Here is an 18,078-nt window from a genome sequence, read left to right as displayed (position 1 = left end):
TCCTCCTTTGACTCCTGATTGTTTATTGCACTACTTCGGAAAATATGAATACATGGAACACATATTTAGTAATTACATTTGAAGATCATTTCATGGATTCATGTTTTACAAACACACACTGCAACGACAAATTTGAATGACACATAAATCTTTTTATGCAGGAAAGACACAAAGACTGAATGAAACAAATACATTAGAAATCACAATGTCTTTCCTGAGAAAATATAAACACTTGAGTTCCACTGGAGAAATTTTCAACCTTTAATTTGTAACAATGGTTAATAGAAAAATATTGTAAAGTTTGTCTAGCTGCAACAGTTGCCTTTACATAAATAATAGACAACAGGATTCCACACGTCTCAGCAAGGAGACAACATGTCTGAATATCATTTTCTTCAGCTGTGTATTACTGGCATTGAAGTAAAATTTCAATGATCGCTAAGGAAATATTACAGTCATTAAACTGTACACAAGGAATATTTTCACCTCTACAGCAGTCTGCTAAAAGCTCATAAGTTATATGAACAGGCTTGCAGTAAAGAAACATGCGCGTCTACAGTATAACTTCAGGATTAACCCTGGGATTTCAATGTTAATGATGCTGCCATGGGAACATGATTAAATTGGTGGGAGCAAATAAAACCAATTATAATGCTTCATCCTCCAAGTAAATCAAGGCTTTAGTGCTTCGATCAGGACCTTGTTATTAGAACATATCGAACTACAGAATCTTCAACGAGTCCCTGTTCAAGGACTATCCTGGAATGAAATACCATTTTTCATTTAACTGATCCGTCAGTAGGGGGCGCTTTTACACACTAATCTACCATGGCAACGTTCCCTGGGAAAAAAAACAAAACCCAAGTTAACCCTGAAGTTACCATGCCAACAACAACAACTGCTGCTGCTTTGTGATACAGGCCTCTGAGCAGTGCACACTAGAACAATGCTACATTCGAGGAGCGACCCTGTAGCCCGGTATTTCATGAAGACAAACCAGTTCATTCTGCGTTTACCAGACGGTGTGATCTTTAAAATGGCTAGTTCGTGTTCTACAAAATGACAACAGGTACAAACATCTAAGAGAACAGCTGCTCATGTTCATGTCACTTATATGGCACATCTAGCCTCCAATAGTTAGAACAGTGCTGTACTTTATAACATATCAATACAAAGAACATGTAAAAGCTTTTTCAGTATTGTAAGACAGTACATTTCATTATCTGAGTGAAGTTCATGGCTGCACCCTCACGTCTACAGATACCCTGTCTACAGGTCCCATCCTCACCTCGTCCTATATTAATTACATCACAAGCTTACTTTACCATCATGGCTATCCAGGCATGGGTGACCATCTCTTGTTAGTGGGTCCCTGATTCTCAGCAATTTAGAAAAGACGTTTTCGGTCTGTCCACAAATCTCTGCTGCCACATTAAATGCGGAGACACGTTGGCGGTCACTCTGTGCTTTCGGCTATCTCCGTCCCATCCACGATCAGCGTGTGAATGATGCCGTCTCTTTTCTTCCCGCTGCTCACGGCTTTCACGCAGCAATTGTGATCTCCAAGCGTGAAATGTGTTTCTGTGCCATCATCAACAAACTCCCCCTACAAAAGCAAATCACACAAACAGTAATGTTTCCTTAATGCAAACATAGTCATTGTCAATTCCTGCTATTATACTTACTGCAGTCTCAATGTTTTGTCCATTACACCAAACATCCATGGTGTCTTTCTCTGAAAGAGAAAATGTGAGAATGTTCTTTCAGCACAGCTGGGATATGGGTTATGGGTCATTTGTGAGACTGCCATCGTAGTATAGTATCCTTACATATTTTATTCTACTACACCATAATATATGATAGTTTGTGAGTGTGTCATGCTTCTGGACAGTGACAAACCAACTGATGGACTGTAAGCAGTGTAATTTTAAGAAGGATTAACCAATCCAGATGACAACGTTGGTGAAGAGCTTAAAGCTGTTAAATAGCTTAGTGTCAGTTCCAGCTTACAGGTGGATGGTTCTGAAGGGCCAAAAATCACCTTGTGGTAAATATTCAATATTTGTCCAATAATCTGTTTGACCATAAAGATGAAAAAATAAACTCTGATATATTTTAACCACACATATCTGAGCATCACATACTCAGTAATCATATACCAAAAACACCCTAATGATCAATAACATAATTAATGACAGGACGGGGACACCAAAACAGGCTCACCCAGGACCACCCTGCAGTCAGTCCCGTCCAGATTGAGGACCCAGGTGCTGGTGACCTTTGACCTGTTCTCCATGTATTTCTTCAGGCTCTTCCCGTTGATCTCCAGCGTGTACTCGTAGGCAAAGCCGCTGATGGCGTCAATGTTGATGGTAGCCTTGGTGTCCGACTGGCCCACACTGAACGTCTCCTTCCCCACTAGTTTGAACATCCAGTCTCGTCTCAGGATCTCCTGCCAGACCAGAAAGAACAGCCGCGAATGGAACCGAGCTGAGATCCCCCAAAACACAACCGAACTGTTTACCTTTCCGTCAACACAGACGACCCTCTTCCCGGTTGTCGTTCCGTGTTCGAACTCGATCCTGTGGACTCCGTCGCTCAGCGCGACCTCCCACACGCCAGCAAGATCATTCGACATGTTTTCCCCTAACGACGAATGATGGAGCACATGCTAATGCTAATGCTAATGCTAATGCTACTGACACCCAGGTGACTCACCGTTACCGCTACTTATCGCTCAAGCTACCTGCGCTGACGTCAAGGCTGAAGGGTAAAAACACGAACACTGCCCGCACACTCCCGGTTAGATGGAAGCTTCTTTTCTGCAGTAGAGACTGTGGAACAAATACGATCACGACAGTGTTTAGTGTCGCAGCATTAACGGTAAAACTAGTTTCCCCACGAATGAAAGAAGCTAAAAGCTAAAAGTTAGAGCTAGCTCTTGTCTTACAACTTCCGGTAGCAGTGGTTTCAAAATTAAAGCATGCCGTTTTGTAATTTCATAAGACTTGGATTAGAATTTGTGAGAAATCAGAAAAAAAACATTTGTTTAATTGTGATTTATTTATCATGAAGTGTATTAACCACATAATATAGCAGTTATTGTCTTACTTATGGATTGAATTGGAAGCCCCTAAAATTATTGTCTCGTTCCCACTTAAAATGTTATGGAGTAAACTATTTCAATATTGATCACTGTGATAACGATTTTTTTTTTTCAGAAGCCGATTGAACACCTGCATCTGGTCAGGGATTTACAGAGTCTGGTGAGAGATTGGAGGCTGGGGATGAAGTGGATGACTTGGGTCATTAAGATCCTGAACACTGGTTATTATAGAGGGACACTTGGAAACAGGAGAATACAGAGATCTATCTATCTAGTCTATCTGTCTGTCTGTCTATCCTTCTATCATCACTAGAGAGTTACATTCAACACACTTTATTTATACAACAAGTTTGTATTCTTACAAGTAACCTGACCAAACATTTGGGTACAGGGGCAAAATTAGCTCGCTTTTAATCAGGAAAAGTGTGGAGCAGAACGAGTCTCCTTTTTTATTGGGTTTTCTTTATCGGTTAACCCAGACATGAATTGATACAGCGAGTAGAAAAAAAATCCAGTCAGTATCTGGAACTGCAGCCTACAAACGGCTATTAATTACTGAGGTGGTCAAATAATGAGGATGACATTCACAGCGAAAAAGAAAAGAAAAAGGAAGAACATTCTGGCATCAAATCAAACCTTGTTAGGTTTTCTCTTTATCATTCTGTTCATGTAATATTATACCACATTTGACCACTTTCACTACCGATGCATCTGACCTTTTGAAAAAAACAACACCTGCTGATGTAAATTATTCACTGGTCAGGCATTTCATCCTAAGTGGTAGAGGTGTTTCTAGATCTGATGATCCCTGTGCTGCTACCAGAGTGTGTACGAAAGACTCTGTTTCTGATGAAGCCTTGTTTGTAAAGAATCGACAGTAAGTGGTTACGAAACTTCTGCCCAATGAAGGCGTACAGCACTGGATTCACAGCGCAGTGCATGAAGGCCAACACCTGTGTCACGTTTAGTATGACCTCAACAATATAGAGAGTTTCACAAGTTTCCACTTCCAACGCTCCTCCTCGGATTAAGGTGTCAATCAGTACAGTTATGTTGTAAGGCAGCCAGCAGAGAACAAATGCCAGCACCACTGCCAGGATGACACACATGGCCCTGTGTTTCTTCTGGTTACGTGTGTGGAGCAGCGTCACCAAAGTCCATCCATAGCTGATAGACATCATCACCAGTGGAAGGAAGAAGCCCAACGTATGATGCAAAAGATGTATGCTGACACGCCAGTGGTCACCGCTCTCACCAGTTAGCTTTTCATGGCAAATGGTCTGACCTAGGTCTTGGGTGGCCATGCTCTCTTTCTGAATTGCCACAGGTAGGGACAGCAGCAGGGCTACCACCCACACCACCCCGCATGTCACTTTCACCCACAGATGATGGGAGGACAGAACACGTGTTGCTCTCACGATGGCAAAATGACGCTCAATGCTGATGCACACCAGCAGGAAGACGCTACCGTACATCGATGTCTCGAGCAAGCTCGACAGGACTTTGCAGAGGACGTTGCCGAAGATCCAACCAGTGTGAGCACTGATGGCCCAGAATGGGAGAGTGATACTGAAGAGAAGGTCTGCCATCGCCAGGTGCATCAGGTAGAAGTCTGTGCTGCTTCTTCCGTTCTTCATATTGCAAACCACACAGACAACCACACTGTTTCCTACCATACTGAAGACAAAAACCACCATGTATGCCATCATCAGACCGATGCTGCTGAATCCAGGCACTGTTACACTGCATGGAGCGGAGGATTCGTCATACGCAGGAATTGTAGAGTTGTAAAATGCACTGAAGTCAGCATCATTGAGCAGCAATCCCATGGTTGTCAGGAGCTACATCAAAATAAATGATTCCAGTTTGTAGATGAAGGAGTAGAAGAATCATCAGAAGAAAGATTGCATCATTATGGTATCTTCTATATCTGAGATGTACTTGAGCATCTATTTTAAAATTTTCCACATTTATCAAAAATATATATGAATCACTAAATTAATTAATCGCTTGGGCTACAACATTAAAATTATTTTAAAAAAGAATAATGAGCATAAGAGGCGGCACGGTGGCGCAGTGGGTAGCACTGCCGCCTCACAACACGGCGGACCCGGGTTCGAGTCCCGCTCTGTGCGGAGTTCGCATGCTCTCCCCGTGTCTGCGTGGGTTCTCTCCGGGTTCTCCGGCTTCCTCCCACCTCCAAAAGCATGCGCTTCAGGTTGATTGGCTGGTCCCAAATTGCCCGTAGGAGTGAGTGTGTGTGTGAGTGGTTGTATGTCTTCGTGTGTGGCTCCGCGGTGCACTGGCGTCGTGCCCGGAGTGTCCCCTGCCTCACGCCCTATGCCACTGGGATAGGCTCCAGCTCCCCGTGACCCGCTGCGGCGGATATAGCGGTGGTCATGTGACAATGAATGAATAATGAGCATAAGGTTTTCGGTTATTTACCTGTTTTCCTCCTCGATCAGTGAAAACCAGTAGAAAGAAGAAACACTTTAAAACACTGATGCGAAGTTGCATCTTCAACCGTCCTTTCAGCAAATGGTCAGGGTGTTGCCTGTGTTCAGAGATGTGGGAGATGACCTTGTGTAATCTTCATCGAGTCATGCAATAGCAGTTCAAGAGAACTACTGTACATAACCCGCAGATATTAAGCAATCTAAATGAAGACATTTAGTTTGAATATCTCTATGAAGTGAGCTACCAGAAAAACATCAAAGTTGTCATATAAGTAACTGGCAAATTACTTCTCTGTGTAGAAGAGCAGGACCTGGTGTCCTTCAAACGCAGTTACATTCCTAGGTTCAACAGAAGAACTGTTCCTCACCATATTTACTCCATGGCCACATGGGTTTGCTCCAGGTTTTCCAGCACCCTGTCTCATCCAAAAACATGCAGTACACAAAGCTTAACTGTTACTCCTTGCATGACATAATAACCAAATTTAACTTTGTACTAAATTGAATTTAAATTGACTTTAAATTTTCCTGACTGTCCTCCCACAGTTCAAAAACATCAAAGCAAAGTGGACTGGTGACTCTATATTTTCTGTAGATGTGATTGTTTGTTTGCCTTTCTAGGTGTTGAAACTTTGTTGAGCTGGTGACCTGTCCAGACTTAAGCCCACCCATCAACATTCAAGGCTGCACATTCAACAAGACCCTGCTAAGCATGTGCATCTACAAAAAATGGAGTCACTAGGTGAGCATAATATTTCAATTTGCTGAGGAATTTGGTGGTAACTGATACTACAAGTTAGTTTGATAATCTTTGACATTATGGATCCTTTTAGGCTGAGCTGGTCATTTAGAATAAAAGGAACTACAACCAGATAACCAAAAAAATATGACAAAAAGAACAGATACAAATGTGGTTTTAATGGAATGTTAATTTAGTATAGAAAATTACAGAGAATTTTTGCATAGACATTTATTTATGCAATCGCCTGCTTAATAAGTACTTTTTCTTGACATGATTAATAAGAGCTTGTGGTGATCGTGTAGGGTTTTACATTTTCTATAAACCTATTATATTTTACTGCAGACACTAACACTTTTCCATGACATTCTCTGAAGCGAGTTCAAGCAGGGTTGTGACAGACTGTAAAGGAAGAGGAATAAACATTTGCTATGTATGACACACTGAGAAATCGACTGAGAAATGATGTTCGGTGATGTTTGCTGCTAACCAGACACCTGTTTCAGCTGTCAACATATTTCAAGGAGGATGACATTAGTTTAACACTTTTTAATGTCTTTTATGGCGAGTTATGAAAGTACAGTAACCATGTCTCGTTTCAGTCCTGCTGTTAACTTTTTGTTCATTAGGGGGCAGCAGCGTTCCTGAGATGAGTTTAAGGTGCACGTCCTTCAGGACAAGAATAAAGATAATGTAGCTTTTAATGTTTCTTTTTTTGTGTGTCCGGAATAAGGAAGGAAACCTTTAAACAGCGTGCTTGTATTAATTTTTCACACATCCTGAAGGAGATGCAGCTGAATAAATAACTATAACAGGCAAAATAATGCGTGTGTGTGTGGGGGGGGGGGTAAGATTATGTTTATTTTTTCATTTCTTTGAATTAACTTTTTGATGAACTGTCAAGACTATTGAGCTAATTTTGGTTCGATAAAACAGGAAGTCAGAAGTGGTATGGTTGTTTGTTAAAATTAGGAAATTTTTGGAATTTTACTTGGCATCTTTGTGTTGGGTGCTTTTTGAGCAAAAACATCAAAAGGAACACAGTGGAATTATCAGGAGATCCAGAGCTAGCGGTTAGCAAGTTACCTTCAGTAGACATCACTCCAAAACATTACCTAAATGTCTGACATAACACACACACTGTTGCTTCTTTACACTGAGCTCATGATATTGATTTTCTTAGATACAAAACCCAAAATGGAACCGTAGACTAGAAATTGTAACTTTAATTAAATAAAAGTACATTAAAAACAGCAGCAATTTCATCACGGTTCTGGTCAAGACCTTCACGTTATCATATCAAGGGAAAGTTAGTGAGGTCAGGTATGGTCCTCCCACTGCTAATATCATTGGCTGACATCGTGGGTGGACTGAGGCAAAAAAGAAGAAAAGAGAGAGACTGGGGGCTGACCAAGGACAAATTCCATGTCAGAAGAAAACATTTGGGGGGTTATGTCTTAGAGACCTCTATTCCTGTATACTTTCCAATTTCATATACAATAGTACAATAGTACAAGGAGTGAGGCGTTACATTTATAAACTAAAATTTCTTGAATATTTGTTTGTCTGGTTCCCAACTTACGTTGTGTTTTTTTTATTGTATATTTTTCTTAAATGTCCTGTCTCTATTGTTTTGTTGACTGTTGTCTTTTTGTTACAAATACACGTGGAGGGGGGGGGGGGTTCTCATCTCATGGTCGATGGAACCCTGATTTTATGTGCAATGGCAATTAAACCTATATCAATAAAACACAATCAGTAAAATATTCAAATGAAAGTATTTAATTGTAGTATATGAGAAGTGGAGAATTACCCAACAGTTTATTGTCTCAGCATGTTTTGTGGTTTTGTTTCATTTCACGTCTGTAGCTTGGCACTTTTTGGTTTATCATCCAAATTGTCTGAATTGAAAACTCCTGATCCTCCTGATATCCAATATGCACATGGGTCACATCACCAACACATGAGTCCTTCAGTGGTGAAACCTGGTGATTGCTGACCACCATGTGTCACCGCGTCCATCTCCTTCCTCTCAGTCCTAACTCAAAGGAAATGCTTTCCGGCCATCCATTTTAAGACTGACTGTTAAACCACATGCTGTTCTAATTAGCATGATCTGCAGAAAGGCTGGCCATATTCTAAAAAGTCACTCCTTGTCTTTCAGCCATTCCAGGTACTTAAAAGGTTCAGGTTGAGACTCGGTCAAGGATTACTTCTGTGTAGAGTCTGCATGTTCTCCACATGTTAGTGTGGATTCACTCCAGCTGCTCCAAAATCCTCCCAAAGTCCAAACACTTGGGAGGACAGGCTAGGTGAAATGTTGACACAGAGATTCCAGGAGTTGTGTGTCTCTACATGTCACCACTAGACGATCTGGTGACCGGCAGTATCCAGTCAGATAACCTACCTAAAATTATCCAGAACAGACCATCAGTTAAATGGTTCTTGACTGTGTCTGGAGCAAGAGAGTCAAACAAGTATGTGGAGACAACATGACTAAAGCTGGGAGAGACTTTCTTAAGTAACTAGATGTGGGGATTTTTTTAATGATTTATGATTTCTACTGCTCTTAGTTCCATCAGTTAATGGTTCCAGCCATTCACTGTCACGATCACCTTTTTTCATTGTTTGCATAATCACAAATCAATCGCAAATCGAGTCAATTTCATTTTGTTTCACCAACCATCTAGTACCAAGATTAATTTTCCCAGGGTATGTCTGGTATTTTAAAGGGATTTGAGTTGGAACCCTGATTCCAACTGACATACACTTGCTAATGAGGGAAAAGAATGTAACCTTTTAACCAGCAGTGAGTGAAGGTTTCTGTTGCAACTGGATGGTAGATTCAAAGTATACTCAGACTTAAAAGTGATTAAGTAAACAGCAACCCAAAAATTGTGACATTCGTTAGTGGGGAATTAATATTCTCCATTATTAAATGTAACTTCTGTCCTTAATTGAATTGCTGTTTGTAGACCTTTGTATGTGAATTGGCCTGTTTGGCCTCTGAGCCTCCAGTTTGAAATGGGACCACCCAAGAAATCCTCCCATGGACTCTCCTGCTCTGTTTACTTGTGATTTTGTGTGCTTGATGACTGGAGATTAGCTTGTGGACACACTACTGAGAGGTCCTGGGTGTTGGCAGGTTTTAGGTTGCATGAGGAAACAGTAGCCAGTGTACACGCCTGTCAGTTAAGACTTTTATTGGTATTAACTTCCCAATAGCCTGTAGACCATTTTGGTCTTTTATGGATTCAGTTTTAAAATCCATGGAGATTCCTGTCTGTTCCTCATATTTTTGTAATATGCCACTGCAAAAAACATTATGAACTATTCTTCACATTTTTTCACAGTTACACTGAACTTAGAAGAAGTTCACTATTAAAATCCTGACTTGGCACTTCTATGAATGTCCTGCTGACACGTCCCATCTTTTTTTGCTCATATTAGAACAGGAAGCAGCGTAAACCTGCATTAGACGTCAGATGGTCAACTTACAGTTGTGTAAAGTTTCTTCTTTTTCATATTATAAGTTTGTATTCCCTGTCATACCTTTTATATAGTAGCTCATGCTAAAACCATACAGTCCCACAACACGTCACAATCTTGTTTCAGATGCTACTCATTGAGTGAAAACCATTTGTTTCCAATTTCATTGAAATCTGTCTGTTTCTTCACTCTAATTGTTAATTTCATAATAAAACTTATAGTTTTATGTGTGCTGATGAGGAAATGATGCACATGTGTAAATAGGAAGAAGTGGTGGGATGTTTGTGAACATGGATGGGAGGATAGTGGCATTGTTTTGGAAAAGTGGCATTGTGGCTGGAGGAAGAGGCAGAGAGAACAAGAGTGACCGATTCCAACCCCATTTGCTGTTGATGACCACTTATATAATATTTCTGGCCTTCCGGTGTTGTTAGTGGATGACTGGACAACAGATGTGTGGGCCAAGACATTCTACTCTGTGTTGTCGCCATTGTTTACTGTCTAGTTTACTGCAGATTGGGTGTTAGTTTACACAAGCTTTTGAAAATAGATTTTAGAGTAATCTTTCTGTATAAATGAAACATCTTTAAAAAATCTGAGATGCAGTCCCACCTCCCACGCTGCTGCTCTATTTTCAGCCTACAGTAATGCTCGTACTGAACAATATGGCATTTGTTGTGTTGATTTTAGAAATCAATATATATTATACAATATATATTATATAAAAAAACAAGACACTGTGTTCTCAATGCAGTTTATTATTGTGATGTAATTAATGTGGGTACACATTACATTTTTCGCCTCTCCAGCATCACTTTTTAAGATCTTGTAATCTCAGTCAGAGACATGAGCAAAAGTTGTTAAAACATGATCCTGTATATATTAGTTACATAAGTTTACGTGAACTGTCTCAACATTGTTTACCAGAATATCGCCACATGCCCTGGAAAAAGTCAGCTACTGTGTTAGCTACACCACTCAATGTATGTTAACTGTGTTGAGTAGCTTGTGAGCCAAACTTAAAAGGGCTCTGAGTCCTGAAAAAAAAACCCAGCATGGACAAACTGTTCACAGCTCATTCGTAAAGCTAAAAGTTAACCTGAATTCCTGTATCTCATGATTAATAAATGATTAATACACAATGATTTTATGTTATTAGGTCACATCCGTGGAAGCTTGAAGTAATTTTGCAAAGAAATGAGTAACAAAATTCCAGTTCCAGTCCACCCTGTCTGGAGTCTCCTTTTGACCTCTCTTTCACACCCTCCAATGCTTGTGATGACTGAACCCAAATAATTAAACCCCTGTCTCTTTGCTACCTTCACACCCAGTATTGTCACTATTTCACCTCCTTCCCATTCACACACAGACTGTCCTCAGCCTTCACCCTACTCTCACTACAGATCACTGCATCATCTGCAAACATCATAATCCATAGGGACTCTAGTATCCTGACTCCATCTGGTGGTCTGTCAATCGCCACCACAAACAAGAAAGTGTTCAGTTTTATGTCTGTGTAGTTGCTACGGTTCTGGACATCTCCCCTGTTAGTGAACTTGGGAATCAATACCCTAACACTGGCATAAATATGGAGAAGACAAAGGCACCAAACAGAGGGTCTGTTTACAGTAATACAAGTGATTACATCAGCTTGTCTTATTTAAGATTTTTTATTGAAATGGGTGGTGGGTCAGGCAGCCTTTGGGTTGGACTTCCCGGTTTATGTTACACACACCATGAGCCATAACAACACAAATCTCAGTGTGTATAGTATTTATATATAACTGTCATTTAAGATACGTTTGGACATTCATGTCAAGGCTAAAAACATATGCTTGTTTCCTCACAGAAAGGAAGCCATGAAAATCTTATGCCAACTCACACACTGGTGGTGTGTTGTGTGTCTGAAATAGCAGGACGTTTGTTTGAATTAGTGGGTAAAGGAGGTTTTCTCTGACAAAGAGTCTTTTGGGCAACATATAAAACTTCCCTTGAATTTTTGGTCTGTCGTAAAAAAAACCTGTCCTTGTAAAATACAGTGCGCCCTCGAGCATTCGCACGTCAACGCTCGCGACTTCATCTCATTGTGGATTTGTGGTAGGCAGTCACGTGAAACCGTACGCAGATTCTATTGGCTGAGAGCACCTGGGAGTACGCTTCGTTCTGTGAATCTCGGACTTGTGTGAGACACAAAAGTGCTTTAAACAGTCCATCAGAGTGTTTTAAAGGTAATACATATAGAAGGTGGTTTAATATCAGTATGGGGAGGGTTCACAAACGTTTAACTTACCCTAAATAATAAGATAAATAGTTTGTCACTCTATCCCGGAATTCATTAATCGCGTGTGGTTGCTGGAACGCATTAACCGCGAGGAACGATGGATCACTGTATGCTTTTTCACATTGTGAAGCGGTCTGACTGCTCTGTACTTTTAAAAGTAGGAAAGTGTAATTATGGTTGTCTGCTGACATATTTCATGTATTATTCATTGACTTTTTCGCCACTTGGAGACTACAAAACTAGCAATAGCATCCTGGTATTGTTTGCATGATAGCATTGCTGTTCATTGTCGTAGCATTGTGTTCCTGATTTCTTGGTCTTTTAATGAGTTTTATTCTGCTTTCATATCTGTTCTGTATTGGATATTTGTATTAGCCACTAACCGTTCCACTATATTTGCTGCGTAGTTGATATAACTTTATGTCCTTGTTGGTGCTTTGCAATCAGTTATTCAGAATGTCACTGCTGAAAGAAGATAAGAATATGAATAAGATAACCTTCATTTGTCCCACAGTGGGGAATTTGCATGATTGTGGCAGCAGAGAAGAGGGGGTTCAAATATACTACCTCAGGCCCCGCCCACAAGATGACGGATTTTTTTAAAAACGGAACTTTTTAAAAACACATCAAAAACGATTCACTTCCACACGACAGCATTTTTAAAAAAATCTCCGTCCACATGTAAACGCAGCAGTGCGTTTTCGAGGACGACTATAAGCATGCCAAACCATGTGGTGGCAGTATTCAGTCAAATTTTATCCAATAGGAATCCTCCCTGTTTTGTTGTCACAACACACGGGCCCATAAATATGACGTCACAGCGGTTTTCATGGCAGGCAAGACGTCAGCGTTTTTAAAAAGTCGCGGATACGCCGTCCACACGACAACGCAGACCCAGCGTTTTTTTAAAAATCCACCTCGGCCAGCGTTTTTAAGAAGTTGCGTTTTCGATCCGGATATCTGCGTTGTCGTGTGGACGGAAGGTATAAACGCAACAGAAAAGTTGCGTATTCAAAAAAAACGTCATCGTGTGGACGGGGCCTCAGTCAAACATATATACATACATACAGATATACATATTAACAATTTGTAATTTACAATTTACAGTCACCACTGTACAAGTTACAATGTACGACCTAAAAACTACAAACTACCTGGGACCTGGGACTATTGATTAATTTGAATTAGTTAGCAAATTCCTAATTCTTGCTGTTTTCAACCGAATGTCAGAAAAGACTAGGAAATTATTTTACCCATCTATTTCAGAGAATCCCACCTATATGGGGAAACCGCGCTGTATTACACACGGCCAACAATTCATCATTCAAGCAATTGTTAGAATATGGAAGCTAACTCAAATAATAACATTCAATCAAACTGGCCAACGAAGAAGTGATTAGCAGAAGCTTTTTGCATTTTCCCTGTAACTTAATTAGTAAAGGTTCTGAGGGTCAATTCATGTCTAAAAAAATTGCTAAACAGCAGAAAATCAACGAGTTACTTCAAACATATGAGTTCCTGTTGGGGAAACGGTAGCAAAAATTCAACATAGTTACAAACCTACATTGTCTTTTTAAATGCATGTCTAGGCATTGAGGTTCTTCAAACTGGCCCAACAATGGAAAATCACAGTTCACCTCTTTTTGCACCGAGGCCTAACAGCTCTATTACATCCTTGTGCACAGTTGTAATGATGAAATTGTTCCCTTAGCATTTAGAACAAACCACATCAGTTGATATGTACAAGGTAAGTTCCACTCCTTCAGCAGCTAACAAGTCAGGTGACTGAACTCCTTCCCCCACATAAAACAAACAAGGAGTGTTTGGATTTGAATAATCTTTTTTGTGCCAACTATTGGATGAGTTAGAAAATATGAAATTCACCCTGAAGCCCTAAATCTCATCACTGCACAGCTGAATATTATCATACTGGGTGGGGCTTCTTATGGAAGCCAGTGAACTCGATGCACAATTTCACAGCTCAAAAGAAATGATGTCAGTATGAAAAATATTCTGCTTTTCATTGATCAAGCATATTACTGGAATGTGTGCATGAGTGGTTGTTTGTGTTTTGTGTGCGTCCAGGGGGTCATCCCACCTCTCGCCTGTAAATCCACTGGGATAGGTTCCAGCAACACCGGTGACCCATGGAGCGGAAAAAGTGGTAGAAAACGAATGAATGAAAAGTATGTTATGTTCAATAATGGCTGAATGTTGACGGGTCACCGAAGACAACCCATTGGTCGGCTTTGTTGTTTCCTACAAAACATCTACTGAATCCTGCAAGGCAACAGTAAGGGGATACAGACCCATCCGACAAAGACCAACGTCACCCAGGGAGTTTGCCTCTTTAATCTTCTTTATCCAGTGGAACCAGTTCAACTTCTTCTTCATTAAACCAAATATTGACCTCTTACAGGAGAATAAGAATCACATTACATGCCAGACATATTATATACCTGACCTATAATGGTGTAACAAAGTTACTGGTTATCTAATACAGGCCTAACAGTAGAAAACAATGAAAACAAAGGACTAAATACATGAAATATGTGAATAATGAGAACTCTGAATGAATGTATTCAGTGAAAATATGTCCCAAGTCAGTATTTGGTGACTCAGTATTTGTTCACAAATGCCATGTCCCTCATGACTTATCATAGAATACCTGTTTAACAGGGTCAGTTGATGAGACATGTAACTTCACTTTATTGGCACCTCTTCATTGTTAGGCTAATGCTGTCAGAGTTGCATATAACACCAGTTTCTTTGTCCTCATATAATAGTTTTACTTGGACTGCGAGTGCAACCTTGTAAAATGGATACAACACTCACATACACATGTCTATATGCATGCCTATAGAAACTCAAAAGATTCAGTCACGTGCGCCTCACCCCAGAAACACAACAGACCATGCTTTGTAAGGCCTTCAGTCATTTAGTTATAGCAGATCCTTTGTGTGCCAAATGTGGCCTGCAAGGTTGTAGAGCAAATCACTGAATCCCTGCAAAATATTGAGGTGTCACCATGGCATAAGAGGATTGCTAAATATTTTCAAGCTGATGTTACACATGTGAAGACGCCCAGTCCTAAGAATACAGAAATGTGTCTACACTTGTTTGGAGAATTAATTCACCACTAGATGACAACTTAACTGTGAACATTGCAGGTGACAGAAGACAAACCGGTATGATGACTTACTTTTTTTTTTTTACTTGAATGATTCAAAAAAAGAGAAGGGTGGAATAATTTCAGCTTCTTAGAAAAATGTTTGTGTTGGCACAGAGATCATAATCAGCTTGAAAGATTTACTGTTCACTAAAAAAAGCATGCTATTTATTAGTGTTTGTAATGAACTAATCACAGCAATTGCTTTTCCCAAATGTAAAAATATTCTACTTTCACTAAATACTATAGTCTCAAAAGGATTGAGCCTCTTTATGACCAGTGTCTCCAGTGTGGTAAACACGATGTATATCCTCGATATCCCATTCCTCATGGATGTTTTGGAATATTCCTTGACTTACATGCTTCTTCAAATCCCACAAGAAGTAGTCTATTGAATTCCACTCAGGCGACTATGAATGGCACTCTTTCACGAGTCAGGACTTTTTCTGAAAACAAGCCTTAGTGGAGTGAAGTCTGCTTAGAATCAACACCTTTGTGGAGTCTCCAATGACACCCAGGAGTCATGCTCTCCACAGACAGTGAAATATTTTCTTCCACGATTTTCTCTTACTTATCAGACTTTTTCTTTTCCTGTGGAGACCTCAGGTTTTCTATGCGGGAGCAAAGCACCAGATGCATCACTTAGATGCCATGTGCCACTGTGTGTAGGATGTATTTACACCCAATGATTTTCCCCTCCACAGAACATCATCCCAACAGTTCTCTATCCAGATACTTTCGACGATACCTTTCATTCATTGATGAATGTCTTTGAGTAGTAGAGTCCTCACCCTATGAACACTGGTTGTTACCAATATGTAACTCAATTTATCTTGTGATGTGAGTGTTTACAGTCCCACTTTCCCATGCACTTGACAACTTATCTTGACATCCTGACGTCACAAATGTTGATATTTATTAGGTTATACAATTTGAATCACATTAGTTCATCCCAAAATGAGTTCACAACAGTCAATAATAAAACCACTCCAGAGCAGCTGACAGTGCTGTTACAAAGCGGTAAACATTTATGCCCCTGAGGGTAATATTATTTAGCATACTGCTCCTGACAGAAAGAGTCTTGCCTCCAATTCTCACTGCCAAACATTATTACAACAAGTTTTTGCACCACATCAGTCTCACTTTTGTTTATATCAGCCTTTCCAAAAGTCACATGAGAGAAGACGTGAGGTTGTGAATCAAATCTTGTCATGGCTGAGAGTAGAAAATTAGCGTTGCTCCTTGTGTGAACGATCCAACCCAATGTCAAAACTGGTAGAGATTGAGATTGATGGAGTCTCTTGTTAGAAGAGACTTCTTCCTTTGTTCAAATTTTTATTTGAGAATTTTTTTATATACAAACTGGCACAGTGCAAGAATGGCAACACTGAAGGGAGGAGAAAATCCAGAAAACCCCCAACTCAACAAACTGACTGTGGGAAAAGGGAAATCACATGCGCTAAGTATGCACAAGGCTAATCAGAGATGAGTGAAATAATCAGATCTACCACATAGATAGGAAGAAAAAAAAAAGGAAAACAGTATGTTATTAAGTTTAGATAACTACTCTTCAACACCACTAATTGAAGTTAGTTCTTGAACACTTATCTGTGTGTTCTAAGTAATCAGCACAGTAAGCATCTCCATGTTAGCATATAATCCCTTTTATCTTTTGCTCATGAAGAAAATGGCTGCTGTACAAGGTAAAAGTCCAGTGTGTGTAGACTTAGGGCAGATTGTTTAAATTAAAGTTGTGTTTTGAATTTAGATTAGTTAATATTAACGTTAAATTAATAGGTCTTTGTTTTTGAAATGAGTTTTTTTTTTAAATCACACCAGCTGTGTGTCATTACTGTATATTTGGCTTGTTTTCAGCCCCTGAACCAATAGCAGAGTGAAAATATAGTGTTTGCCTCTGAATTCTGGTTAGGTAATAGCATATACTGTGATAAAATTGCTCAGTAGTAACTGTCTGACTTAACTGTCCTACTACTGCTTACTTGAATTTCACAACAAGGAGTATTAGCTTTGTCCTAGCTTTCTGAAGTCTACGGACAGTTGGGTGCGTTTTTTGGATGTTTCCGTGAATTGCATTCATGAAAAAAAAAAGTTGTTAAGGATGTTGCATTCAATGATGCTGGAATCTCTTTATCTGTGGAACTCTGTCTTTATCTGTAAGAAATCTGTTGATTTTCCATGATTGGTAAGATAAGTAGATAAAACAGACTCTCTACAAGATACTGTAATGACTGTGGAAAAGTGAAACTGTTCTTGGATCTAGAGGTGATGGTTTCAATGGACCTGTATCACCTCCCACGGAGTAACAGGTCAAACTGGCGGTGGGTGGGGATGGTTGGTGCTTGAAAATGGATCGGTCTCTGGGAAGCCAGCAGTAGCTTGAGTCAATTATCATTCGGGCAAAGTTGATAATCTTGTGGTGCTTTGTTAAACCTGTTTCAATCACCGAAACCACCCGCCCACATGAATAAACACACATTTAAAGCAAATGGTCTTTTCACACTTGGGACTATGACATATTTGAGCGTCATTACGAAAGTTCTTGTTGTGTAAATTTATATATGTTCCCAAAAACACGAATTAAAGAACATCGAGGTCATGATCGTGATCAGAGCCCAAAGGGTTTGAACGTAGTCTAAGTGGGTGTGGAAGCTCATACATGCAACTAACAGTAGTTTCGTCTTCATCAAGAAGGGTATTAGTCAAGTAGTGAAAGGTCACCATGGACTCATGACTTATTGACTGAATAGGCCTGAGTGTTACACTTAAAAACCCCACAGCTGTTCAGTTGCATGACTAGAAGAAACAGCATAAAGTTCA

General features: G+C 39.9%; 2 protein-coding genes across 3 annotated transcripts; both read right to left on the bottom strand.

The window, feature by feature from the left end:
• Nucleotides 1-37: 37 nt before the first annotated feature.
• Nucleotides 38-2,945, bottom strand: LOC137604762 (fas apoptotic inhibitory molecule 1-like). Of its 2 annotated transcripts, XM_068328776.1 has the most exons (4): nucleotides 2,525-2,945; nucleotides 2,224-2,452; nucleotides 1,686-1,735; nucleotides 38-1,606 (listed from the first exon to the last, which is right to left on the bottom strand). In XM_068328776.1, exons 1-4 carry the CDS (start codon nucleotides 2,636-2,638, stop codon nucleotides 1,457-1,459), a joined length of 543 nt encoding a protein of 180 aa, XP_068184877.1. In that variant the 5' UTR covers nucleotides 2,639-2,945; the 3' UTR covers nucleotides 38-1,456. The 2 variants fall into 2 exon arrangements, with proteins under 2 accessions (XP_068184877.1, XP_068184876.1); XM_068328775.1 differs by having other exon boundaries at nucleotides 2,224-2,945.
• Nucleotides 2,946-3,879: 934 nt separating this feature from the next.
• cxcr2 (chemokine (C-X-C motif) receptor 2) lies at nucleotides 3,880-4,935 on the bottom strand. The gene has a single exon (XM_068330161.1). It carries the CDS (start codon nucleotides 4,933-4,935, stop codon nucleotides 3,880-3,882), a length of 1,056 nt encoding a protein of 351 aa, XP_068186262.1.
• Nucleotides 4,936-18,078: the final 13,143 nt, after the last annotated feature.

Source organism: Antennarius striatus, chromosome 12 (genome assembly GCF_040054535.1).
Source record: "Antennarius striatus isolate MH-2024 chromosome 12, ASM4005453v1, whole genome shotgun sequence".
Lineage (NCBI taxonomy): Eukaryota > Metazoa > Chordata > Actinopteri > Lophiiformes > Antennariidae > Antennarius > Antennarius striatus.
The sequence above is the reverse complement of the archived record's forward strand: the minus strand, read 5'-3'. Positions and strand labels throughout refer to the sequence as shown.

Coding starts and splice junctions, on each gene's coding strand:
- LOC137604762 (XM_068328775.1), bottom strand. CDS start 2,638: ATGTCGAATGATCTTGCTGGCGTGTGGGAGGTCGCGCTGAGCGACGGA. Junction 1,736..2,223: donor TGACTGCAGGGTGGTCCTGG/GTGAGCCTGTTT, acceptor TTTCTCTTTCAG/AGAAAGACACCATGGATGTT. Junction 1,607..1,685: donor GACAAAACATTGAGACTGCA/GTAAGTATAATA, acceptor TTGCTTTTGTAG/GGGGAGTTTGTTGATGATGG.
- cxcr2 (XM_068330161.1), bottom strand. CDS start 4,935: ATGGGATTGCTGCTCAATGATGCTGACTTCAGTGCATTTTACAACTCT.